At 46.9% G+C, this 26,527-nt stretch overlaps 1 protein-coding gene and 1 long non-coding RNA gene across 2 annotated transcripts; one reads left to right on the plus strand and one right to left on the minus strand.

Moving 5' to 3' along the window:
* Nucleotides 1-427: 427 nt before the first annotated feature.
* Nucleotides 428-2,090, minus strand: LOC118965487 (uncharacterized). The gene is made up of 2 exons (XR_016497583.1): nucleotides 2,028-2,090; nucleotides 428-1,206 (listed from the first exon to the last, which is right to left on the minus strand). It is a non-coding gene; the product is annotated as an uncharacterized LOC118965487 (long non-coding RNA).
* zfyve1 (zinc finger, FYVE domain containing 1) lies at nucleotides 1,458-26,505 on the plus strand. The gene is made up of 12 exons (XM_036984630.2): nucleotides 1,458-3,536; nucleotides 3,936-4,179; nucleotides 4,361-4,621; nucleotides 8,252-8,466; nucleotides 9,126-9,232; nucleotides 12,384-12,492; nucleotides 12,623-12,720; nucleotides 12,910-13,027; nucleotides 19,213-19,383; nucleotides 20,134-20,314; nucleotides 20,982-21,095; nucleotides 24,481-26,505. Exons 1-12 carry the CDS (start codon nucleotides 3,042-3,044, stop codon nucleotides 24,714-24,716), a joined length of 2,349 nt encoding a protein of 782 aa, XP_036840525.1. The 5' UTR covers nucleotides 1,458-3,041; the 3' UTR covers nucleotides 24,717-26,505.
* The last annotated feature ends 22 nt before the right edge of the window (nucleotides 26,506-26,527 follow it).

The raw sequence follows: 26,527 nt of genomic DNA on the forward strand, positions 1-26,527 counted from the left end.
GTGAATAGCTTCATTATTTACTATGTCTTTGATTTTCCTCACCATGTGAATAGCTTCATTATTTACTATGTCTTTGATTTTCCTCACCATGTGAATAGCTTCATTATTTACTATGTCTTTGATTTTCCTCACCATGTGAATAGCTTCATTAATTTACTATGTCTTTGATCTTCCTCGCCATGTGAATAGCTTCATTAATTTACTATGTCTTTGATTTTCCTCACCATGTGAATATCTTCAATAATTTACTGTCTTTGATTTTCCTCACCATGTGAATAGCTTCATTAATTACTATGTCTTTGATCTTCCTCACCATGTGAATAGCTTCATTATTTACTATGTCTTTGATTTTCCTTGCCATGTGAATAGTGTTAGGGTTGCGTCAATCGAATCTGGTATCAGGATAAGTATGACAATGAGTCACCCATTGTATGCTATGTATTTTTTATTAGCTAAGCAATAAGTGGTAAATGCAATTTCAGTATATACGGGCTCTCTGTCACACCTCGCAGGGCAAACAGAGAACTGACTTGTTCCTGACAAAGATATTATAATATACTCTTGACAGAATTAGTTCTTGCTTCCGAGCCGGCCTGTCAGAGTAGAGACTGGGCGTGGTTTAAACTCACTCAGCCTATCGTTGATTGTTGGCGCCCGAGCTGGTCCCAGCCTCCTTGGCGCTTCAGCGGTCAGTCGTTGTAGTTGTGTAGAATATCTATGCGCTCACACACTCAATACAGTTATCACACACCTGGCTCCTGTTATCTAACAAAAGACCGTTTGTTCTCGCAACACTACGTTCTGAATGTGCCCCCCCACAACTCATTGAACAGTTCCTGTCTTCATGTTATTCTGTATTTTTCCATCACGAGAAAAGCCTTAACAATGTCTCAAGTCAGCTATGTTGCATAACACATATACCCACACAAGCCAACAGCAAATCATATTCCATCACATATGATACGGTAAGGGCTACTACAGTATATAACACAGAACTTCACAATAGCTTCATTTTAATTTACTATGTCTTTGATCTTGCCCATCTCTATGAAGTCTGTAGGACTCCGTGCAGGAGGCGTGGCTAGAAGACACCTGGTTACCCAGGGAACCAACGATGAGTCTCACATGGTCCACCTTCACAAAGTGGATGTGAACCATCATACCGACCAGGAAGATGATTTGGACACTGGAGAGAACGGCTGTGTTCTGGAATGAAGTAGAGAAATGTATGTTGAACTAATTGAACTGTACAAGGTCACACCAGTAAGAGACATTTAGGCATATTTAACATATAGCATGTATCATATAATTTCTATGCATACGTCCGAGTCACCTAGTTTAGTGGTCACCAACTGTGGCTCTGGAGAGCTACTGGTGTTGTGGGCTTTTGTTCTATCCCAGCACTGACACACCCGATTCAACTACACAACATCGGATGCAGTTGGTTGAAACAGATTGTTAGTGTCGGGCAAGAACAAAAGCCTGCACTCCCAGGAGATCTCCAAGAGCAGGATTGTTGACCACTGATGCACGTGCCAGTAGGTATCGAGGAGGAGTCCCAAATGGCCCTATTCCATATACGGTGTAGTACTTTTTGGTCGTAGTACACTGTACAGGGAATGTGGTGGCATTTGGGACTGAAACAGCCCTAGTGTCCTTACCTCAGTAAATCAGAATATGTGTAGGCAGATAGACAGACAGCACAAGTGTACGCCATCATTCTGCCTATGGAGACTTTAGCGGAGCTGACTGTGAACTCCCTGCTAAAAAACCCGAGTGACTTTGACACTCCAGAGAGATCAATTACGGCTGGAGCGATATCTAGCCATTTCCAAACTACTGTAGGCTAGCTGTAACGTCTTCAGATAGCAGTGAGATAACATTACTAGCTAGCTAACAATATGGAGACAGAAAAATATATATATATTTTAAAACGAACATATTGTATGGATCCGGAATGGCATGCACTTCCTTTAACTAAGTATTGATTATTGGACAAAATCGATTTGAAAACCTCTTTGACTTACCTAGCCAGCTAACAAACTACAAACATTGAGTTGCATAGTGAGTTGAGTTGCATAGTGGGGAATGTAGTCATGTTATTGATACATTAAAGCGATTCAAAGCAACAACTCTACGGGTATTACTACATTTCCCAGAATGCTATGCGCGGTGTAACTTTTAACCTCTGGATCAAAACAAGCCGATCAGCTGATGAAACTGGGAACAACATCGAATGAAATCTAGCTGTCAGGCAGCGAAATTATCTTAACAAATGTATACATAATAACGGTGTCTTTGTGCTGAATTAAGTTGCACTGGATGCCATGTTTTCTATTAAAATATTATAGCGTTTTTCCTCTGTAGAAGCAACGGTTTAGGTTACGGGAACAGCCGTCGCCCATTTTTTTGTTTTTCGACGAAGGATTTTGTTGATGGTTTTAGTGGTTGAGAAATTTGGTCGTTTGAGTTGATGTGGAGTAACTGAAAAATACGCGAGTGTCATCTTTTGTGGATTTGCGGATTTGTTGATGTTTTTACACTGTCACCGTTGCCTATTTATGCTGTCAAATTGGCTTAGCCAACAACAACAACAACAGCAGCTAACCGTACAGTAGGCTAATTAGCAGTAGCAAGATAATTACAATGTTATTGCTGATTGACAGCTAACGATTACTTGCATGTGGGGCTTGTAGGATAGCTGCATGTCTGGACATGTATGTAGGAAGTCGTTGTTGTGATTGTTTTGCTGACAGACAGGCACTTTGGTGACATATGGCTTTGTCAAAGTGACCTCTCACAGTTCATATTAAATGTCCATCTGCTAAGTGTTTTGGGGAGTATAGAAGAGACACCTCTACCAGAAAAAACAACCACATAATACGCTAGAGAATAATACATTTAAATCTTTAACACTGTAGCATATAGTAATAAACATATTTCCAAGCAGTTTGGTTTCGCAGTGCAGTTGTAGACTCATTGGGTACAGGTTATCGACAGAAAGGTGCACTTGTTAGCAGTAGCATACTGAAGCGATCATTATGAGTGGTCAAGGTCCGTCGGTAGATAAAGGGATGAACACCATCCTGGTGTGTCAGGAGAGCTACGCCTGCGGTGGCTCAGACGAGGCCGCCTTTGAATGCGACGAGTGCGGCAGCCTGCAGTGCGTCCGCTGCGAGCTAGAGCTCCATCGTCAGGAACGCATGAGGAACCATGACCGTGTCCGCATCGCACCGGGACACGTTCCATTTTGTGACTCTTGTAAGGGCGACAGCAGCGGGTGTGGGGTGAACGGAGGCAGGCTGAGGGCGGTGGTGCGCTGCCAGGGCTGTAAAATCAACCTGTGTCTGGATTGCCAGAAGCGGACCCATAGCGGGGTAAACAAGAGGAAGCACCCTGTGACCCCCTACCCTCCTCCCGGTCAAGTCCAGGATAGTAGCCTGGAGGCTGGGGATGGAGGGGAGATGGAGGCCCTCAAGGCAAAACTAGAGAAGGTTTGCAGCTTCTTACTGGTGGATGCGAAGGAGGAGATGCAGGTGAGTGATATCCTTATGACCTGGGGTACATCTCAAATGGCTTCCAATTCCCTAAATAGGGCACTACTTTTGACCAGAACCCACTATAGATTAGTGTTCCATTTGGAATGTAGACATATTATGATCCAGGTATTGAAATAACACCCATAGAAACCACATATCCGTAGCCACGAACCCCTAGGGACGTTTTAGATCTGAAAGCCAGTCTGTATGAGCCAGTCTACAATGGACAGGCTTCCTGTACTTTTTGATCAGAGACCTATGATAGATAGTGCACTACTTTTGACAATATGTCTACGGGTCAAAAGTAGGTCACTAAATGAGAAATACGCTGTGCTCTATTACCTCGGTTGGTGATTAAACTAGCTCACCTCAGGCTCTGTTGTCTTTCCCCTGTAGTTGAAGGATGAGGAAGACTTTGTGAGCCGGCTGGACTGTAGACCTGAGGAACTCCTCAAGGTCGTGTCTATCTTCGGGAACACAGGGGAGGGGAAGTCCCACACACTGAACCATACCTTCTTCCTGGGGCGGGAGGTGTTCCAGACGTCCCCCACTCAGGAGTCATGCACCGTGGGGGTCTGGGCTGCCATGGACCCCATCCACAGAGTGGTGGTGATCGACACAGAGGGACTGCTGGGGGCAGGTGAGGAGGAGAGAGGGGCAATGACACGAATGTTGCTAAATGTCAGCAGCTGTGACATTTTTATTTACGCAATTGACACCGATTTAATCTGTTATCTTATCAAATAAAGATAACGGTGGGAGCAATAACCAGTCAGGAAGCATCTACTAACACGTCCTCTTCCTCTCTATTGGCCACCCAGGATCCAATCAGGGCCAGCGCACCCGGCTGCTCCTCAAAGTCCTAGCCGTCTCCGACCTCATCATCTACCGTACCCACGCCGACCGTCTCCACGACGACCTGTTCAAGTTCCTAGGCGACGCGTCGGACGCCTATCTGAAGCACTTCACCAGGGAGCTGAAGGCCACTACGGCCCGGTGTGGTCTGGACGTCCCTCTGTCCACTCTGGGACCAGCTGTTATTATCTTCCATGAGACCGTCCACACCAAGCTACTGGGCTCAGGTACAGGGTTGGCATTGCCAGGCTTATCAAGCTGTTAAGGTACTATTGGATGAAAACCTAACACGTGGCTCTTGTGGAAACAGTTCAGTATAACCTATTAGAATGTTCACCCACTTACATGGGACCATCCACACCCAAACTAACTGACATCAGGTAGGTGGTTCTGGTTGGCATTTATAGCCTGTCTGCCAGGCTGTTTGTGCTATCGTGCCAACTCATTGTCAATCATTTTCATGCCAATGATTGTAATGGAGTTGTCCTGAGCACAAACAGATCTGGGACCAGGCTATAGAAGGAGACAACAGATCTGGGACCAGGCTATAGAAGGAGACAACGGATCTGAGACCAGGCTATAGAAGGAGACAACAGATCTGGGACCAGGCTATAGAAGGAGACAACAGTTCTGGGATCAGGCTATAGAAGGAGACAACAGATCTGGGACCAGGCTATAGAAGGAGACAACAGATCTGGGACCAGGCTATAGAAGGAGACAACAGATCTGAGACCAGGCTATAGAAGGAGACAACAGATCTGGGACCAGGCTATAGAAGGAGACAACAGTTCTGGGACCAGGCTATAGAAGGAGACAACAGATCTGGGACCAGGCTATATCAGTTATTGGGTAAAGTTAGAATGGACGAGCCATCTGTAGAGAGATAAAATGCTGGGATCAGGTGTAGGTATCCCTGCATTTGGTTACCTGTTAGTTTATACAATTGATTTAAAAATGTTTTTATTGATTTGAATGCGTTACGTGGCTTTAAAGATATCCGGTCCTCTGGAACTGGCTTTTTATACTGAAGGAAAATATCAACGTACAATTTTCTAAGATTTTACTGAGTTACAGTTCATATAAGGAAATCAGTCAATGGAAATAAATTGATCTATGGTTTTCACATGACTGGGAATACAGATATGCATCTGTTGGTCACAGATACCTTAAATAAAATGTAGGGGTGTGGATCAGAAGACCAGTCAGTATTTGGTGTGACCACCATTTTGCCTCATGCAGCGCGACACATCTCCTTCACATAGAGTTGATCAGGCTGTTGATTGTGGCCTGTGGAATGTTGTCCCACTCCTCTTCAATGGCTGTGCGAAGTTGCTGGATATTGGCGGCAGCGTAGAGAGTTAGGAGTTTGTTGTTCCATCGGTCAGAACCTAAACATTTGGTGAGGCTGCCCTTCAGCCCCTACGGTCCTGGCCTGGTGAGGCTGTCTTCAGCCCCTACGGTCCTGGCCTGGCGAGACTGTTTTCAGCCCCTACGGTCTTGGCCTGGCGAGACTGTCTTCAGCCCTTACGGTCCTGGCCTGGCGAGACTGTCTTCAGCCCCTACGGTCCTGGCCTGGCGAGACTGTTTTTCAGCCCCTACGGTCTTGGCCTGGTGAGACTGTTTTCAGCCGCTACGGTCCTGGCCTGGTGAGACAGCCTTCAGCCCCTCCGGTCCTGGCCTGGTGAGGCTGTCTTCAGTCCCAATGGTCCTGGCCTGGTGAGGCTGTCTTCAGTCCCAATGGTCCTGGCCTGGTGAGACTGTCTTCAGCCCCTACGGTCCTGGCCTGGTGAGACAGCCTTCAGCCCCTACGGTCTTGGCCTGGTGAGACTGTTTTCAGCCCCTACGGTCCAGGCCTGGTGAGACTGTCTTCAGCCCCTACAGTCCTGGCCTGGTGAGACTGTCTTCAGCCCCTACAGTCCTGGCCTGGTGAGACAGCCTTCAGCCCCTCCGGTCCTGGCCTGGTGAGGCTGTCTTCAGTCCCAATGGTCCTGGCCTGGTGAGGCTGTCTTCAGTCCCAATGGTCCTGGCCTGGTGAGACTGTCTTCAGCCCCTACGGTCCTGGCCTGGTGAGACAGCCTTCAGCCCCTACGGTCTTGGCCTGGTGAGACTGTTTTCAGCCGCTACGGTCCTGGCCTGGTGAGACAGCCTTCAGCCCCTCCGGTCCTGGCCTGGTGAGGCTGTCTTCAGTCCCAATGGTCCTGGCCTGGTGAGGCTGTCTTCAGTCCCAATGGTCCTGGCCTGGTGAGGCTGTCTTCAGTCCCAATGGTCCTGGCCTGGTGAGGCTGTCTTCAGTCCCAATGGTCCTGGCCTGGTGAGACTGTCTTCAGCCCCTACGGTCCTGGCCTGGTGAGACAGCCTTCAGCCCCTACGGTCTTGGCCTGGTGAGACTGTCTTCAGCCCCTACGGTCCTGGCCTGGTGAGACTGTCTTCAGCCCCTACGGTCCTGGCCTGGTGAGACTTTTTTCAGCCCCTACGGTCCTGGCCTGGTGAGACTGTTTTCAGCCCCTACGGTCCTGGCCTGGTGAGACAGCCTTCAGCCCCTACGGTCTTGGCCTGGTGAGACTGTTTTCAGCCGCTACGGTCCTGGCCTGGTGAGACAGCCTTCAGCCCCTCCGGTCCTGGCCTGGTGAGACTGTTTTCAGCCCCTACGGTCCTGGCCTGGTGAGACTGTCTTCAGCCCCTACGGTCCTGGTTTGGTGAGGCTGTCTTCAGCCCCTACGGTCCTGGCCTGGTGAGACAGCCTTCAGCCCCTCCGGTCCTGGCCTGGTGAGACTGTTTTCAGCCCCTACGGTCCTGGCCTGGTGAGACTGTCTTCAGCCCCTACGGTCCTGGTTTGGTGAGGCTGTCTTCAGCCCCTACGGTCCTGGCCTGGTGAGACTGTTTTCAGCCTCCCGGAGGATCTGAGGCCCTCAGAAACTGTAAAGATGTTTAAAGAAAGATCTTAAGACACCTTTTTAGCCTTTTACTGAGTATAGATAATATAGAATGTTATTTTAATTTTTTACTATCTATACTATTATCTATTTTATTGTTGTTTTACTATTTTCATCTTTCATTTAGAAAAGGTTTTGTTTTATCTTTCTCATCTTGTATTATTTGAATAGTTAAGCACCTTGAAATGCATTCCCTGTAAGAAACGTGCTTTATAAATGATTTAGGAGGACAGGGTTTGATTTGATTTAGGAGGACAGGGTTAGGGGCTGAGACAGAGATATAGGCCGTAGTAGGGTTGTCCTCAATTCACTTTTCATTTTAGAAAGTGGAAATAACATGTCATTCTGGTAGTCACCTATAGCTAATGTCTTTCCCTCTTCTCTCTCTCTCTCCTCCACCCCTCTCTTCACCCCCCTCTCTCTCCCCCTCTCTCCCTCTCCTCTATATATATCTCTCTCTCCTCCACCGCTCTCTCCCTCCTCTATATTTCTCTTTCTCCCCCTTCTCTCTCTCTCTCTCCCCCTCTCTCCCTCTCCTCCTATATATATCTCTCTCTCCTCCACCGCTCTCTCCCTCCTCCATATTTCTCTTTCTCCCCCTTCTCTCTCTCTCACCCTCTCCTCCTATATATATCTCTCTCTCCACCCTTCTCTCCCTCCTCTCTCTCTCTCCCCATCTCTCCCTCTCCTTTATATCTCTCTCTCTCTCTCCTCCTATATATATATCTCTCTCCCTCCCCTCTCTCTCTCCCCCTCTCTCCCTCTCCTCCTATATATATCTCTCTCCCTCCCCTCTCTCTCTCCCCCTCTCTCCCTCTCCTCCTATATATATATCTCTCTCCCTCCCCTCTCTCTCTCCCCCTCTCTCCCTCTCCTCCTATATATATCTCTCTCCCTCCTCTGTATCTCTCTGTCTCTCTCCAGACAACCCATCAGAGTCTGCAGAGCGTCTGCTTCAGGAGCGTTTCAGAAAGCTGGGTCTTTTCCCCGAGGCCTTCAGCTCCATCCAGTACCGCGGGACTCGAACCTACAACCCCCCGACAGACTTCAGCGGTCTCCTGCGTAGTCTGGAGCAACAGTTAGATAACAACACTACCCGCTCACCACGTTCTGCAAACGTCATATACAGAGCCCTGCAGGTAGGTGTGTGTGTGTGTGTGTGTGTGTGTGTGTGTGTGTGTGTGTGTGTGCAGGTCGCAGGTCGCAGGTTAATGTTTATTGTCACGAATCTTGCCCTGTAGGCAGCACTGAGCGATTTTCCACTAGATGGGCCAGCTGCAAAGTCAAAATTGACTATATTGTCTTCATTTAGGGTTAGGCATTAGGGCAACGTTCCCCAAAATCTGATTTTAAACCTAACCTTAACTACACTGACAACCCTAATGCAGCATTTCCCAAACTCAGGACCCCAAGAGGTGCACATTTTGGTTTGAACCCCCCCTACACAGCTGATTCAAGTAATCAACTCATCATCAAGCTTTGGTAACGTGAATCAGCTGTGTAGTGGGGGGGGGGACCAAAACGTGCCCCTCTTGGGGTCCCGAATTTGGGAAATGCTGCATTAGGGTTGTCAGTGTGGTTAAGGTTAGGTTTAAAATCAGATTTAATTTTTTTTACATTTGAATCTAGCTAGTGACCACTTTGCAGAGCTGCCTCCACACCAACATTCATGACAATAAATGCCAAACTGTGTGCAGTTGTGTGTGTGTGTGTGTGTGTGTGAGAGTGTTTTGTAAATAATTAATGACCAGCTGTTTTAAACCAACACCTGTGACAAAGCGCTCTCTCTCCCTTCTAGGCCCTGAGTGAGCGTTTCAGTGGGGATATCCCAGAAGAGCACCTGGCCAGTAACTCTTTCTTCCCTGATGAATACTTCACCTGCTCCAGTATCTGTCTCAGCTGTGGGTGAGTCTCTCTGTCTGTGTTCAGTTATCTCTCTCTGTCTCAGTGTTCAGTTATCTCTCTCTGTCTCAGTGTTCAGTTATCTCTCTCTGTCTGTGTTCTGTTATCTCTCTCTGTCTCAGTGTTCAGTTATCTCTCTCTGTCTGTGTTCTGTTATCCCTCAGCCTTAGGATGTTGTCTGTCTCTGTCTCAGTGTTCAGTTATCTCTCAGCTGTAGGAAGTTATCTCTGTCTCAGTGTTCAGTTATTTCTCAGCTGTAGGAAGTTATCTCTCTCTTTCTCAGTGTTCAGTTATCTCTCTGTCTCTGTCTCAGTGTTCTGTTATCTCTCAGCTGTAGGAAGTTATCTCTCTCTTTCTCAGTGTTCAGTTATCTCTCTGTCTCTGTCTCAGTGTTCAGTTATCTCTCTGTCTCTGTCTCAGTGTTCAGATATCTCTCAGCTGTAGGAAGGTGTCTCTCTCTCTCTTTCTCAGTGTTCAGTTATCTCTCTGTCTCTGTCCCAGTGTTCAGTTATCTCGCTGTCTCTGTCTCTGTGTTCAGATATCTCTCAGCTGTAGGAAGGTCTCTCTCTCTCTTTCTCAGTGTTCAGTTATCTCCCTGTCTCTGTCTCTGTGTTCAGATATCTCTCAGCTGTAGGAAAGTCTCTCTCTCTCTGTCTCAGTGTTCAGATATCTCTCAGCTGTAGGAAAGTCTCTCTCTCTCTGTCTCAGTGTTCAGTTATCTCTCTTGTCTCTGTCTCGGTGTTCAGGAATGCTTTCTATTACTGTACGGTGTTCAGCTGGTATGTTGTTATTACATGATTAATGGATATAACATCAGAGCTGCTACATACCATTAGTAATTAATGACCTGATAATTATTCTGGAAAATACCACCAGGAATATATTACCTCCAACAGGACAATAAAACCAACTAACATCATCTTTGTCCTGTCAGGTCTGACTGTAATGAACAGTACAGTAATAAACCTCTTCCTGTAATGAACAGGACAGTAATAAACCTCTTCCTGTCAGGTCTGACTGTAATGAACAGGACAGTAATAAACCTCTTCCTGTCAGGTCTGACTGTAATGAACAGTACAGTAATAAACCTCTTCCTGTCAGGTCTGACTATAATGAACAGTACAGTAATAAACCTCTTCCTGTCAGGTCTGACTGTAATGAACAGTACAGTAATAAACCTCTTCCTGTCAGGTCTGACTGTAATGAACAGTACAGTAATAAACCTCTTCCTGTAATGAACAGGACAGTAATAAACCTCTTCCTGTCAGGTCTGACTGTAATGAACAGGACAGTAATAAACCTCTTCCTGTCAGGTCTGACTATAATGAACAGTACAGTAATAAACCTCTTCCTGTCAGGTCTGACTGTAATGAACAGGACAGTAATAAACCTCTTCCTGTCAGGTCTGACTGTAATGAACAGTACAGTAATAAACCTCTTCCTGTAATGAACAGGACAGTAATAAACCTCTTCCTGTCAGGTCTGACTGTAATGAACAGGACAGTAATAAACCTCTTCCTGTCAGGTCTGACTGTAATGAACAGTACAGTAATAAACCTCTTCCTGTCAGGTCTGACTATAATGAACAGTACAGTAATAAACCTCTTCCTGTCAGGTCTGACTGTAATTAACAGGACAGTAATAAACCTCTTCCTGTCAGGTCTGACTGTAATTAACAGGACAGTAATAAACCTCTTCCTGTCAGGTCTGACTGTAATTAACAGGACAGTAATAAACCTCTTCCTGTCAGGTCTGACTGTAATTAACAGGACAGTAATAAACCTCTTCCTGTCAGGTCTGACTGTAATGAACAGGACAGTAATAAACCTCTTCCTGTCAGGTCTGACTGTAATGAACAGTACAGTAATAAACCTCTTCCTGTAATGAACAGGACAGTAATAAACCTCTTCCTGTCAGGTCTGACTGTAATGAACAGTACAGTAATAAACCTCTTCCTGTAATGAACAGGACAGTAATAAACCTCTTCCTGTCAGGTCTGACTGTAATGAACAGGACAGTAATAAACCTCTTCCTGTCAGGTCTGACTGTAATGAACAGTACAGTAATAAACCTCTTCCTGTCAGGTCTGACTGTAATGAACAGTACAGTAATAAACCTCTTCCTGTCAGGTCTGACTGTAATTAACAGGACAGTAATAAACCTCTTCCTGTCAGGTCTGACTGTAATGAACAGTACAGTAATAAACCTCTTCCTGTCAGGTCTGACTGTATGAACAGTACAGTAATAAACCTCTTCCTGTCAGGTCTGACTGTAATGAACAGTACAGTAATAAACCTCTTCCTGTAATGAACAGGACAGTAATAAACCTCTTCCTGTCAGGTCTGACTGTAATGAACAGTACAGTAATAAACCTCTTCCTGTAATGAACAGGACAGTAATAAACCTCTTCCTGTCAGGTCTGACTGTAATGAACAGGACAGTAATAAACCTCTTCCTGTCAGGTCTGACTGTAATGAACAGTACAGTAATAAACCTCTTCCTGTCAGGTCTGACTGTAATGAACAGTACAGTAATAAACCTCTTCCTGTCAGGTCTGACTGTAATTAACAGGACAGTAATAAACCTCTTCCTGTCAGGTCTGACTGTAATGAACAGTACAGTAATAAACCTCTTCCTTTCAGGTCTGACTGTATGAACAGTACAGTAATAAACCTCTTCCTGTCAGGTCTGACTGTAATGAACAGTACAGTAATAAACCTCTTCCTGTAATGAACAGGACAGTAATAAACCTCTTCCTGTCAGGTCTGACTGTAATGAACAGTACAGTAATAAACCTCTTCCTGTAATGAACAGGACAGTAATAAACCTCTTCCTGTCAGGTCTGACTGTAATGAACAGGACAGTAATAAACCTCTTCCTGTCAGGTCTGACTGTAATGAACAGTACAGTAATAAACCTCTTCCTGTCAGGTCTGACTGTAATGAACAGTACAGTAATAAACCTCTTCCTGTCAGGTCTGACTGTAATTAACAGGACAGTAATAAACCTCTTCCTGTCAGGTCTGACTGTAATGAACAGTACAGTAATAAACCTCTTCCTGTCAGGTCTGACTGTATGAACAGTACAGTAAGAAACCTCTTCCTGTCAGGTCTGACTGTAATGAACAGTACAGTAATAAACCTCTTCCTGTCAGGTCTGGCTGTGTGAACAGTATGAACCATCTGAAAGAGGAAGTGGATCACGAGGCTAAACACCGCTGTCGCTACACTGCTCAATACGACAACCGCATCTACACCTGTAAAGTAGGAACACAGACAGACAGTCTCAATCACTCACACTCACTCACTCAATCACTCACACTCACTCACTCACTCACTCACTCACACACTCACACACAGCTTTGTCTGAGCATGTGCTCTCTCTGCTCCTCAGGCGTGCTATGAGGGAGGGAAGGAGGTGATTGTGATTCCCAAGACGACAGCCTCCTCTGACTCTCCCTGGTTTGGTCTGGCCACGTACGCCTGGTCTGGGTGAGTCCTGAACACGTAGAACTCCTCATTATAATATCCTGTTCAGATGTCATAGTGAGTCACTACCTCTAATGGAAAGTCCTTTTATTTTTCTGACTTTCAATGTTTCAGCTGATCACATCTGATCTCTGATAGTATAACTGAGAGCGTGTGTTAGCTGAACTTAAGTAGTGTTGTTGTTGTTTACAGGTATGTGATAGAGTGTCCAAACTGTGGAGTGATCTACAGAAGTAGGCAGTACTGGTACGGGAACCAGGACCCAGTGGACACAGTGGTCAGGACTGAAATACAACACATCTGGCCTGGGGTAAGAACAACAGAGGGCTCCCCTACTTATGCCTGGGCCCGTATTCATGCAGCGTCTCAGAGTAAGAGTGTTGTTCTATGGGCAGGTCCATGTCATTTTAATCATTGGATCTAACAGGCAAAACTGATCCTTCATCATCTCTCCTACTCTGAGAGGGGAGGGGCATCTCTCCTACTCTGAGAGGCATCTCTCCTACTCTGAGAGGCATCTCTCCTACTCTGAGAGGCATCTCTCCTACTCTGAGAGGCATCTCTCCTACTCTGAGAGGCATCTCTCCTACTCTGAGAGGCATCTCTCCTACTCTGAGAGGCATCTCTCCTAGTCTGAGAGGCATCTCTCCTAGTCTGAGAGGCATCTCTCCTAGTCTGAGAGGCATCTCTCCTACTCTGAGAGGCATCTCTCCTACTCTGAGAGGCATCTCTCCTACTCTGAGAGGCATCTCTCCTAGTCTGAGAGGCATCTCTCCTACTCTGAGAGGCGATAGGCATCTCTCCTACTCTGAGAGGCATCTCTCCTACTCTGAGAGGCATCTCTCCTACTCTGAGAGGCATCTCTCCTACTCTGAGAGGCATCTCTCCTACTCTGAGAGGCGATGGGCATCTCTCCTACTCTGAGAGGGGAGGGACGTCTCTCCTACTCTGAGAGGGGAGGGACGTCTCTCCTACTCTGAGAGGGGAGGGGCATCTCTCCTACTCTGAGAGGCATCTCTCCTACTCTGAGAGGCATCTCTCCTACTCTGAGAGGCATCTCTCCTAGTCTGAGAGGCGAGGGGCATGTCTCCTACTCTGAGAGGCATCTCTCCTACTCTGAGAGGGGAGGGGCATCTCTCCTAGTCTGAGAGGCATCTCTCCTACTCTGAGAGGCATCTCTCCTACTCTGAGAGGGGAGGGGCATGTCTCCTACTCTGAGAGGCATCTCTCCTAGTCTGAGAGGCGAGGGGCATGTCTCCTACTCTGAGAGGCATCTCTCCTACTCTGAGAGGGGAGGGGCATCTCTCCTAGTCTGAGAGGCATCTCTCCTACTCTGAGAGGCATCTCTCCTACTCTGAGAGGCGATGGGCATCTCTCCTAGTCTGAGAGGCATCTCTCCTAGTCTGAGAGGCATCTCTCCTAGTCTGAGAGGCATCTCTCCTAGTCTGAGAGGCATCTCTCCTAGTCTGAGAGGCATCTCTCCTACTCTGAGAGGCATCTCTCCTACTCTGAGAGGCATCTCTCCTACTCTGAGAGGGGAGGGGCATGTCTCCTACTCTGAGAGGCGATGGGCATCTCTCCTAGTCTGAGAGGCGAGGGGCATGTCTCCTACTCTGAGAGGCATCTCTCCTACTCTGAGAGGGGAGGGGCATCTCTCCTAGTCTGAGAGGCATCTCTCCTACTCTGAGAGGGGAGGGGCATGTCTCCTACTCTGAGAGGCGATGGGCATCTCTCCTACTCTGAGAGGCGATGGGCATCCCTCCTACTCTGAGAGGCGAGGGGCATCTCTCCTACTCTGAGAGGCGATGGCCATCCCTCCTACTCTGAGAGGCGAGGGGCATCTCTCCTTCTCTGAGAGGCGATGGCCATCCCTCCTACTCTGAGAGGCGAGGGGCATGTCTCCTACTCTGAGAGGCGATGGGCCCTTGTTCTCACTTAATTCTAGCCCTGTTGTAGAAGCTCTACACAGTTATTTTCTTTAGGCGAAGTCCCACACATTCCAGAGAAGTCTGGTTGTTTCAGTTTGGCTGAAGTTAAGCAGTTGTTTTAGTAAATGGATTAGAATGTACCACAATAAGGAATACATACTGACTGACCTCCTCGTCACTCCTGCTACTAGTCTTGCTCTCGTTCTCGCTGGTGGTTTTAGGTCAGTTGCTGTAAAGAGTCTCTCTGGGTTGGTGTGTTTGTATAAGAAAGCCTTGTGACGATAATATTCTGGATCCCATTATTTTATTTTTTTATCCCACAAATGTTGATGCCCATGTAGAAGAATTGGTGTGATGACCGTGTCAAATAGTTTAAGACAAATTCTCATTGGTGGGTCTTCCTACACTAAACAAAAAATATCAACCCAACATGTAAAGTGTTGGTTCCATGTTTCATGAGCTGAAATGAAAGATCCCAGAAATATTCCATACTCACAAAAAAGCGTATTTCTCTCAAATTTTCTGCACAAATTTGTTGGTGTGACATAACATATAACACCTGTCTGGTGACTATCAGGGTCTCAGGGCCTGTTGGTAATATGACACCTGTCTGGTGATTTACAGGGTTTTAGGGCCTGTTGGTAATATGACACCTGTCTGGTGATTTACAGGGTCTCAGGGCCTGTTGGTAATATGACACCTGTCTGGTGATTTACAGGGTCTCAGGGGCCTGTTGGTAATATAACACCTGTCTGGTGACTATCAGGGTCTCAGGGCCTGTTGGTAATATGACACCTGTCGGTTGATTTACAGGGTTTTAGGGCCTGTTGGTAATATAACACCTGTCTGGTGATTTACAGGGTCTCAGGGCCTGTTGGTAATATAACACCTGTCTGGTGATTTACAGGGTCTCAGGGCCTGTTGGTAATATAACACCTGTCTGGTGATTATCAGGGTCTCAGGGCCTGTTGGTAATATAACACCTGTCTGGTGATTTACAGGGTATCAGGGCCTGTTGGTAATATAACACCTGTCTGGTGATTTACAGGGTCTCAGGGCCTGTTGGTAATATGACACCTGTCTGGTGATTTACAGGGTCTCAGGGCCTGTTGGTAATATAACACCTGTCTGGTGATTTACAGGGTCTCAGGGCCTGTTGGTAATATGACACCTGTCTGGTGATTTACAGGGTCTCAGGGCCTGTTGGTAATATAACACCTGTCTGGTGATTTACAGGGTCTCAGGGCCTGTTGGTAATATGACACCTGTCTGGTGATTTACAGGGTCTCAGGGCCTGTTGGTAATATAACACCTGTCTGGTGATTTACAGGGTCTCAGGGCCTGTTGGTAATATGACACCTGTCTGGTGATTTACAGGGTCTCAGGGCCTGTTGGTAATATAACACCTGTCTGGTGATTTACAGGGTCTCAGGGCCTGTTGGTAATATGACACCTGTCTGGTGATTTACAGGGTCTCAGGGCCTGTTGGTAATATAACACCTGTCTGGTGATTTACAGGGTCTCAGGGCCTGTTGGTAATATGACACCTGTCTGGTGATTTACAGGGTCTCAGGGCCTGTTGGTAATATAACACCTGTCTGGTGATTATCAGGGTCTCAGGGCCTGTTGGTAATATAACACCTGTCTGGTGATTTACAGGGTATCAGGGCCTGTTGGTAATATAACACCTGTCTGGTGATTTACAGGGTCTCAGGGCCTGTTGGTAATCTGACACCTGTCTGGTGATTTACAGGGTCTCAGGGCCTGTTGGTAATATAACACCTGTCTGGTGATTTACAGGGTCTCAGGGCCTGTTGGTAATATGACACCTGTCTGGTGATTTACAGGGTCTCAGGGCCTGTTGGTAATATAACACCTGTCTGGTGATTTACAGGGTCTCAGGGCCTGTTGGTAATATAACACCTGTCTGGTGATTTACAGGGTCTCAGGGCCTGTTGGTAATATAACACCTGTCTGGTGATTTACAGGGTCTCAGGGCCTGTTGGTAATATGACACCTGTCTGGTGATTTACAGGGTCTCAGGGCCTGTTGGTAATATGACACCTGTCTGGTGATTTACAGGGTCTCAGGGCCTGTTGGTAATATGACACCTGTCTGGTGATTTACAGGGTCTCAGGGCCTGTTGGTAATATGACACCTGTCTGGTGATTTACAGGGTCTCAGGGCCTGTTGGTAATATGACACCTGTCTGGTGATTTACAGGGTCTCAGGGCCTGTTGGTAATATAACACCTGTCTGGTGATTTACAGGGTCTCAGGGCCTGTTGGTAATATGACACCTGTCTGGTGATTTACAGGGTCTCAGGGCCTGTTGGTAATATGACACCTGTCTGGTGATTTACAGGGTCTCAGGGCCTGTTGGTAATATAACACCTGTCTGGTGATTTACAGGGTCTCAGGGCCTGTTGGTAATATAACACCTGTCTGGTGATTTACAGGGTCTCAGGGCCTGTTGGTAATATAACACCTGTCTGGTGATTATCAGGGTCTCAGGGCCTGTTGGTAATATGACACCTGTCTGGTGATTTACAGGGTCTCAGGGCCTGTTGGTAATATGACACCTGTCTGGTGATTTACAGGGTCTCAGGGCCTGTTGGTAATATAACACCTGTCTGGTGATTTACAGGGTCTCAGGGCCTGTTGGTAATATAACACCTGTCTGGTGATTTACAGGGTTTTAGGGCCTGTTGGTAATATGACACCTGTTTAGGTTCTGGTCCACTTGTATGAGGGCTAGACGGGGTAGAGTTTAGGTTCTGGTCCACTTGTATGAGGGCTAGACGGGGTAGAGTTTAGGTTCTGGTCCACTGGTATGAGGGCTAGACGGGGTAGAGTTTAGGTTCTGGTCCACTTGCATGAGGGCTAGACGGGGTAGAGTTTAGGTTCTGGTCCACTTGTATGAGGGCTAGACGGGGTAGAGTTTAGGTTCTGGTCCACTTGTATGAGGGCTAGACGGGGTAGAGTTTAGGTTCTGGTCCACTTGTATGAGGGCTAGACGGGGTAGAGTTTAGGTTCTGGTCCACTTGTATGAGGGCTAGACGGGGTAGAGTTTAGGTTCTGGTCCACTTGTATGAGGGCTAGACGGGGTAGAGTTTAGGTTCTGGTCCACTTGTATGAGGGCTAGACGGGGTAGAGTTTAGGTTCTGGTCCACTTGTATGAGGGCTAGACGGGGTAGAGTTTAGGTTCTGGTCCACTTGTATGAGGGCTAGACGGGGTAGAGTTTAGGTTCTGGTCCACTTGTATGAGGGCTAGACGGGGTAGAGTTTAGGTTCTGGTCCACTTGTATGAGGGCTAGACGGGGTAGAGTTTAGGTTCTGGTCCACTTGTATGAGGGCTAGACGGGGTAGAGTTTAGGTTCTGGTCCACTTGTATGAGGGCTAGACGGGGTAGAGTTTAGGTTCTGGTCCACTTGTATGAGGGCTAGACGGGGTAGAGTTTAGGTTCTGGTCCACTTGTATGAGGGCTAGACGGGGTAGAGTTTAGGTTCTGGTCCACTTGTATGAGGGCTAGACGGGGTAGAGTTTAGGTTCTGGTCCACTTGTATGAGGGCTAGACGGGGTAGAGTTTAGGTTCTGGTCCACTTGTATGAGGGCTAGACGGGGTAGAGTTTAGGTTCTGGTCCACTTGTATGAGGGCGAGAGGACATGATCATAAAGGCATTGATTTGTTTCGTTCTCCATATTTGTAATGTCAGTGGACTGCACGGTTTCCTAGTGTAGAGCAATATGTAAACCTATCAGGAGAGTCACCCTTCACCCTGCCATTAACAATGTCTCTCACCTCCATCCCCCCTCGCTCTCTCTTTCCCTCTTCTTCTCTCCCTTTCCTCCCTCTCTCTCTCCCCCTTCTCTTTCCTCCCTCTTCTCTCTCCCCCTTCTCTTTCCTCCCTCTTCTCTCTCCCCCTTCTCTCTCCTCGCTCTTCTCTCTCCCCCTTCTCCCTCTTCCTCTCCTCTCTCTTCTCTCATCCTCCCTTCCCCTCCTCTCTCTTCTCTCATCCTCCCTTCCCCTCCTCCCTCTCCCCTTCTCTCCCTCGCTCTTCTCTCTCCCCCTTCTCTTTCCTCCCTCTCTCTCTCTCCCCCTTCTCTCTCCTCTCTCTTCTCTCATCCTCCCTTCCCCTCCTCCCTCTCCCCTTCTCTCCCTCGCTCTTCTCTCTCCCCCTTCTCTTTCCTCCCTCTTCTTCTCTCCCTTTCCTCCCTCTCTCTCCCTCCCCCTTCTCTCTCCCCCTTCTCTCTCCCCCTTCTCTCTCCTCCCCTTCTCTCTCCTCCCCTTCTCTCTCCTCCCTCTTCTCTCTCCTCCCCCTTCTCTCTCCTCCCCTTCACTCTCCTCCCTCTTCTCTCTCCCCCTCCCTCTTCTCTCCCTCTCTCCTTCTCCCCTCTCTCTCTCCTCCCTCTTCTCTCTCCTCCCTCTTCTCTCCCTCTCTCCTTCTCCCCTCTCTCTCTCCTCCCTCTTCTCTCCCTCTCTCCTTCTCCCCTCTCTCTCTCCTCCCTCTTCTCTCTCCTCCCTCTTCTCTCCCTCTCTCCTTCTCCCCTCTCTCTCTCCTCTCCAGTCAGATGGTTTTCTGAAGGACAACAACAATGCAGCTCAGCGACTGTTGGACGGTGTGAACTACATCTCCCAGAGTGTGTCAGAGCTCAGTGTGAAACCTGCCAAAGCTGTCACTTCCTGGCTGACCGACCAGATTGCCCCAGCCTACTGGAAACCCAACTTCCTCATCCTGGTACGTGGTCCTCACAGCCATCTGGACACACAGGTTTAGACACAGCGTGGATCCAATCATGGGATCCCATTCCCTAGCCAGTGATTCCCTAAATTGAGGTATTATGCCTCAGCTGTGCAGTGAACATGTTTGGACATATTCATGTTGTCATGGATTATTGTTTGACTGTGTAAAGACTGTCCATTTCTCTTATGACTGTGTATAGACTGTCCATTTATCCTATGACTGTGTATAGACTGTCCATTTATCTTATGACTGTGTATAGACTGTCCATTTCTTCTATGTGTGCTTGTGTTTTCAGCCTGTGATATAATCTCTCTCCTGTGCTCTCTGTGCTCTCTGTGTTCTCTGTGTCTCTGTGTTCTCTGTGTCTCTGTGTTTTCTGTGTCTCTGTGTTCTCTGTGTTCTTTGTGTTCTCTGTGTCTCTGTGTTGTCTGTGTTCTCTGTGTCTCTGTGTCTGTGTTCTCTGTGTCTGTGTTCTCTGTGTCTCTGTGTTCTCTGTGTCTGTGTTCTCTGTGTCTGTGTTCTCTGTGGTCTCTGTGTTCTCTGTGTCTCTATGTCTCTGTGTTCTCTGTGTTCTCTGTGTCTCTGTGTCTCTGTGTTCTCTGTGTTCTCTGTGTTCTCTGTGTTCTCTGTGTCTCTGTCTCTGTGTTCTCTGTGTTCTCTGTGGTCTCTGTGTTCTCTGTGTCTCTGTGTTCTCTGTGTCTCTATGTCTCTGTGTTCTCTGTGTCTCTGTGTTCTCTGTAACAGAAATGTTCTAAGTGCAGTGAGGTGTTCCAGGACAACGATACTAAGCACCACTGCCGTGCCTGTGGAGAGGGCTTCTGTGACGGCTGCTCCACCAAGAACCGTCCTGTTCCTGAGAGGGGCTGGGGGCTCGTCCCCGTACGGGTCTGTGATGCCTGCTTCCTGAACCGGAGCGTCTCAGAAGGTAAGGACGTCGTTGTATATCAAAAACGATGTCTACAGTTATCCTATGATGTCCCAATAGGTCTTTAAAGAATACTCTTAGATAAACCTGGATGTCACATGAACATCAAAATTAGGTGGTAAATCGTGTAATCAAATCATATGTTATTTGTCACAGTGAAACGCTTACTGACAGACCATTAACCAACAAGGCAGTTTTAAGAAAAAACAAGTGTTAAGTATTTACTAAATAAATTGGAAGTAAACAATAAATAATAAAATAACAGTAACGAGGCTATATACAGGGGGTACCGGCAGAGTCAATGTGCGGGGGCACAGGTTAGTCGAGGTAACATGTTGGTATTACAGACTCGGTCAGGGACAGGTTGAAAATGTCAGTGAAGACACCTACCAGTTGGTCAGCTCATGCTCTGAGTACACGTCCTGGTAATCCGTCTGGCCCCGCGTCCTTGTGAATGTTGACCTGTTTAAAGGTTTTACATCGGCTACGGAGAGCGTGATCACACAGTCCTCCGGAAACAGCTGGTGCTCTCATGCATGCTTCAGTGTTGCTTGCCTCAATGTTTTCCCCCTTTTTACTTTTTGTTTTTCCTACTCTTATTTTCTGGTTGCCATATCTTATGAATAATATTTGTTTCTCGTTCCTTCCTTCTGTGTGTGTGTTGCAGAGCTGCTGGATGCCGCGTTGGAGGAGGAGGAAGGAGGGACACTCAGTAGGAGAGTAGGAGAGGCTGTTCAGAATACACTGGGAGCTGTGGTCACTGCTACATACATCCCTCTGGGTGAGTACTATAGACCTCTGGATGAATACTGTAGCCCTCTGGGTGAGTACTGTGGCCCTCTGGGTGAGTACTGTGGCCCTCTGGGTGAGTACTGTAGCCCTCTGGGTGAGTACTATAGCCCTCTGGGTGAGTACTGTAGTCTAGATTACTCCGTGGTCACTGCTACATACATCCCTCTGGGTGAGTACTGTAGCCCTCTGGGTGAGTACTGTAGCCCTCTGGGTGAGTACTGTAGTCCAGATTACTCTGTGGTCACCAATACATACATCCCTCTGGGTGAGTACTGTAGCCCTCTGGGTGAGTACTGTAGCCCTCTGGGTGAGTACTGTAGCCCTCTGGGTGAGTACTGTAGCCCCCTGGGTGAGTACTGTAGCCCTCTGGGTGAGTACTGTAGCCCTCTGGGTGAGTACTGTAGTCTAGATTACTCTGTGGTCACTGCTACATACATCCCTCTGGGTGAGTACTGTAGCCCTCTGGGTGAGTACTGTAGCCCTCTGGGTGAGTACTGTAGCCCTCTGGGTGAGTACTGTAGCCCTCTGGGTGAGTACTATAGTCTAGATTACTCTGTGGTCACCAATACATACATCCCTCTGGGTGAGTACTGTAGCCATCTGGGTGAGTACTTAAGCCCTCTGGGTGAGTACTGTAGCCCTCTGGGTGAGTACTGTAGCCCTCTGGGTGAGTACTGTAGCCCTCTGGGTGAGTACTGTAGCCCTCTGGGTGAGTACTGTAGCCCCCTGGGTGAGTACTGTAGCCCCCTGGGTGAGTACTGTAGCCCCCTGGGTGAGTACTGTAGCCCTCTGGGTGAGTACTGTAGCCCTCTGGGTGAGTGCTGTAGTCTAGATTACTCTGTGGTCACCACTACATACGGTGCATTCGGAAAGTATTCAGACCCCTTAACATTTTCAACATTTTGTTACGTTACAGCCTTAATCTAAAATGGATTACATTTGTTTTTCCCTCCCATCCTTCTACACACAATACCAAATAATGAGAAAGTGAAAATTATATATTTTTTAAAATAAATAAATATCACATTTACATAAGTATTCAGACCCTTTACTCAGTACTTTGTTGAAGCACCTTTGGCAGCGATTACAGCCTAGAGTCTTCCTGGGTATGACGCTACAAGCTTGGCACACCTGTATTTGGGGAGTTTCTCCCATTCTTCTCTGCAGATCCTCTCAAGCTCTGTCAGGTTGGATGGGGAGTGTTGCTGCACAGCTATTTTCAGGTCTCTCCAGAGATATTCGATCGGATTCAAGCCCGGGCTCTGACAGGACCACTCAAGGACATTCAGATACTTGTTTCGAAGGCACTCCAGCATTACCTTGGCTGTGTGCTTAGGGTCGCTCTGGAACAGGTTTTCATCAAGGATCTCTTTGTACTTGCTACTTTCATCTTTCCCTCGGTCCTGACTAGTCTCTCAGTCCCTGCCGCTGAAAAACATGATGATGCCACCACCATGCTTCACCGTAGGGATGGTGGCAGGTTTCCTCCAGACGTGACGTTTGGAATTCAGTTCAATCTTGGTTTCATCAGACTAGAGAATCTTGTTTCTCAAGAGAGACTAGAGAATCTTGTTTCTCAAGAGAGACTAGAGAATCTTGTTTCACTGAGAGACTTTAGGTGCCTTTTGGCAAACTCCAAGCGGACAGTCATGTGCCTTTTACTGAGGAGTGGCTTCCGTTTGCCTACTATACCATAAAGGCTGATTGGTGGGATCTGCAGAGAAGGTTCTCCCATCTCCACAGAGGAACTCTGGGGCTCTGTCAGAGTGACCATCGGGTTCTTGGTCATCTCCCTGACCAAGGCCCTTCTCCCCCGATTTCTCGGTTTGGCCGGACGGCCAGCAATAGGAACAGTCTGGTGGTTCCAAACTTCTTCCATTTAAGAATGATGGAGGCCACTGTGTTCTTGGGGACCTTCAATGCTGCAGAAATGTTTTGGTACCCTTCCCCAGATCTGTGCCTCGACACAATCCTGTCTCGGAGCTCTACGGACAATTCCATCCACCTTATGGCTTGGTTTTTGCTCTGACATGCACTGTCAACTGTGGGACCTTATATAGACAGGTGTGTGCCTTTCCAAATCATGTCCAATCAATTTAATTTACCACAGGTGGACTCCAATCAAGTTGTAGAAACATCTCAAAGATGATCAATGGAAACAGGATGCACCTTAGCCACAATTTAGAGTCTCATAGCAAAGGGTCTGAATACTTATGTAAATAAGGTATTTGCAAAAAATTTATTCTAAAAACCTGTTTTTGCTTTGTCATTATGAGGTATTGTGATGTCATTATGAGGTATTGTGATGTCATTATGGGGTATTGTGATGTCATTATGGGGTATTGTGATGTCATTGTGGGGTATTGTGATGTCATTATGGGGTATTGTGATGTCATTATGGGGTATTGTGATGTCATTATGGGGTATTGTGATGTCATTATGAGGTATTGTGTGTAGATTGATGAGGGGAAAATAGTATTTTATCCATTTTAGAATAAGGCTGTAATGTGGAAAAGGTGTTCTGAAAAGGTGTTCTGAATACTGGTCACGTGACTCCCTGTATAGCAGGCCGTGGTCACGTGACTCACTGCACAGCAGGCCGTGGTCACGTGACTCACTGTATAGCAGGCCGTGGTCACGCGGCTCCCTGCGCAGCAGGCCGTGGTCACGCGGCTCCCTGCGCAGCAGGCCGTGGTCACGCGGCTCCCTGCGCAGCAGGCCGTGGTCACGCGACTCCCTGTGCAGCAGGCCGTGGTCACGCGGCTCCCTGCGCAGCAGGCCGTGGTCACGCGACTCCCTGTGCAGCAGGCCGTGGTCACGCGACTCCCTGCGCAGCAGGAGCAGGTTTGGTGTACGTAATTAACTGTAAGGTCAATGAGAGAAGAAGGTTGAAAAGATTTAAAGGTGCAATATGCAGAAACCACTCCGCCTTTTCCTGGGTGCTAAAATTCTAAATGGTTTGCCTGAGTTCAGTGTATGTGACAAAACAAACAGTCGTTGTACCATCTAAAAAATATATTTTCATTAAACCAAAAATACATTTTCAGCTGTTTTGAAGCTGGATTACAAAAGTAACAGACGCCAAAATAAAAAACACCTGAATTTAAGACCGGGAAGCATAGAAATAGAGCAGATATGCAGCTTGCTTTCAATGGGAATGCCGGATCTATAACTCGTGCTTCTATGTGAATTTGGTCAGGTCGCCCCAAAAAAATGACATATATTGTAGCTTTTAATAGAGGCTTAAGAGGGAAAACTGTGATGGGTCACTTTGACATAGCCATGTCTTCCAAAACTAAAGTGTGTGTGTGTGTGTGTGTGTGTGTGTGTGTGTGTGTCTGGGTATAACTGTGTGTCCTCTCCTCTCCCTCTAGGTCTGATGAAGGATGCAGCTCGTCCAGCCTACTGGGTTCCAGACCAAGATATCCGATGCTGCTGTGAGTGTCAGAGAGACTTCTCCGCGCCGCGTCTCTCCATCCACCACTGCAGGGCCTGCGGCCAGGGCGTGTGTGACGACTGCTCCCCTGAACGCAGAGCGGTGCCCTCTAGGGGTTGGGACCACCCAGTGCGTGTCTGCAACACATGTCACCAGAAACCTGGGGACCTCTAGTAGGAGATAGGGAACTAGGAGATAGGGAACATATTGGTACCCTATTCAAAAGTAGGGCACTATATATGGACTGGGACGCAACCAGAGAGACAGTTAAGGGTTGTGTTCATTAGGCTCGAAATGGAAAAAAATACTCCACAACAGGGAGGGACTATCTGTACTTGTCCAATAAGAAAGCTGATTTTTGTTTCCCCCCCCTGCTTCTAAACTTTTTTTTTTTGCTACTACGGTGTGCCCTAATGAACACGACCCAGGTTCCACCTAACGCTGTGGAACTCCCCCGTCTCTCTGTGGCTCGGGCCAGGGAGTTCTTCTTATTCATTGTGATGTCATCCGTCCTAAAGCCTTGGGCGTCACTTTATCCGAGAGGGAGAGAGTTACGCGTTCCTTGGCTTTAAAGAAGTTCATTCCACGTTTTAAGATGATTAGCCTGAATAACTACCAATCTGTATAATAATCTCGGACGCTGGGTGGTTGTATATGTGCTTTTAAAACGGCGCAGACAGACAATAGAATAGCATTAATTCCATATACACTACCAGTCAAAAGTTTGGACACACCTACTCATTCAAGGGTTTTTCTTTATTTTCTACATTGTAGAATAATAGTGAAGACATCAAAACTATGAAATAACACATATGGAATCATGTAGTAACCAAAAAAAGGTGTTCAACAAATCAAGCATTCCAGGTGAAGCTGGTTGAGAGAATGCCAAGAGTGTGCAAAGCTGTCAAGGCAAAGGGTGGCTACTTTGAAGAATCTCAAATACATTTTGATTTGTTTAACACTTTTTTGACTGTAATAATATGAGAAGTTTACTATAGTGGGGGAAAAGTTATTTGTTTTTATACGATGTTATCTCAAGCCCCATTTCTACCTGGTGCTAACATGGGTCCTGATCTTGACTACATTCTGAATTTGCCCACATTTCCAAAAATGTGTCTGTTATCCATCCACTGTGTCTGCGTTGTGACCAGATTTCCTCGTCCCCTTCCTTTATCAAAAATTATTTCACAGCTATTCTTTTTACAATATATAAATAATATTTTTTGAGACATATTGATGTAATCAGTCAATTGTGCCACCCGTTGATGATTTAAATGGTGCCTCTGTCCAGATCTGTCTACACTTGTAAGATATCCAGACAATGTGTCTGACTACCTCCAGAGGTGAGCAGGAGGATCGGATCACAGTCTTTTACTCTTCTACACCCGTCTAAAAATGTGGTCACAATCAGAATGTAGACAAGATCAGGACAAAGGACGCAAGCTAAAACCAGGTATAAACGGGGCTACTGAGTGACAGACTGACTGTAGAATAGATTGCTGAGTTGGAATGATTAGAATGTGAACCATTCTACAATAGGAGTTGCCTTCAAATAGTGAATGGCTCACAGTGTGTAGAATAGCTAGTATGAAAGGATATCAACACTCTTTGGGGCTGGACCCTGAAACATTCAGTTCATAGTATATAAACCATTACACCACCTGAGACTGTGGTAAATAATATTAGCTGAAATGATCTAGCCTGGTCTCAGATCTGTTTGTGCTGTTTTGACGACTCTTATGTGGACAATAGGAGTTGGCAAAACACACATTTTAGGTCCCAGGCTAAAAAGTATGGGGTAGGTGCAGAGTAACTGACTGGAATCACTGGAACAGGCCTCATATCATATAGAACACTGCTTAAGATAGACTGAAGATCAGTACCATTTGTCTGTTTTAATGTACCATGTGTACGTACGTAATAAACTTGACAACCTCAGGGTGTGGTTCTAGAACAAGCAGAACCTCAAAGTGTGTGTGTCATCA

The sequence above is a fragment of the Oncorhynchus mykiss genome, chromosome 8 (assembly GCF_057628025.1).
Source record: "Oncorhynchus mykiss isolate SJ-2025 chromosome 8, ASM5762802v1, whole genome shotgun sequence".
Classification (NCBI taxonomy): domain Eukaryota; kingdom Metazoa; phylum Chordata; class Actinopteri; order Salmoniformes; family Salmonidae; genus Oncorhynchus; species Oncorhynchus mykiss.

Excerpts from the sequence above, each read along its gene's own strand:
- zfyve1 (XM_036984630.2), top strand. The coding sequence starts at position 3,042 with ATGAGTGGTCAAGGTCCGTCGGTAGATAAAGGGATGAACACCATCCTG. Across the intron at positions 4,622-8,251 it reads CACCAAGCTACTGGGCTCAG|ACAACCCATCAGAGTCTGCA; the intron begins GTACAGGGTTGG and ends GTCTCTCTCCAG. Across the intron at positions 9,233-12,383 it reads AGTATCTGTCTCAGCTGTGG|GTCTGGCTGTGTGAACAGTA; the intron begins GTGAGTCTCTCT and ends TCTTCCTGTCAG.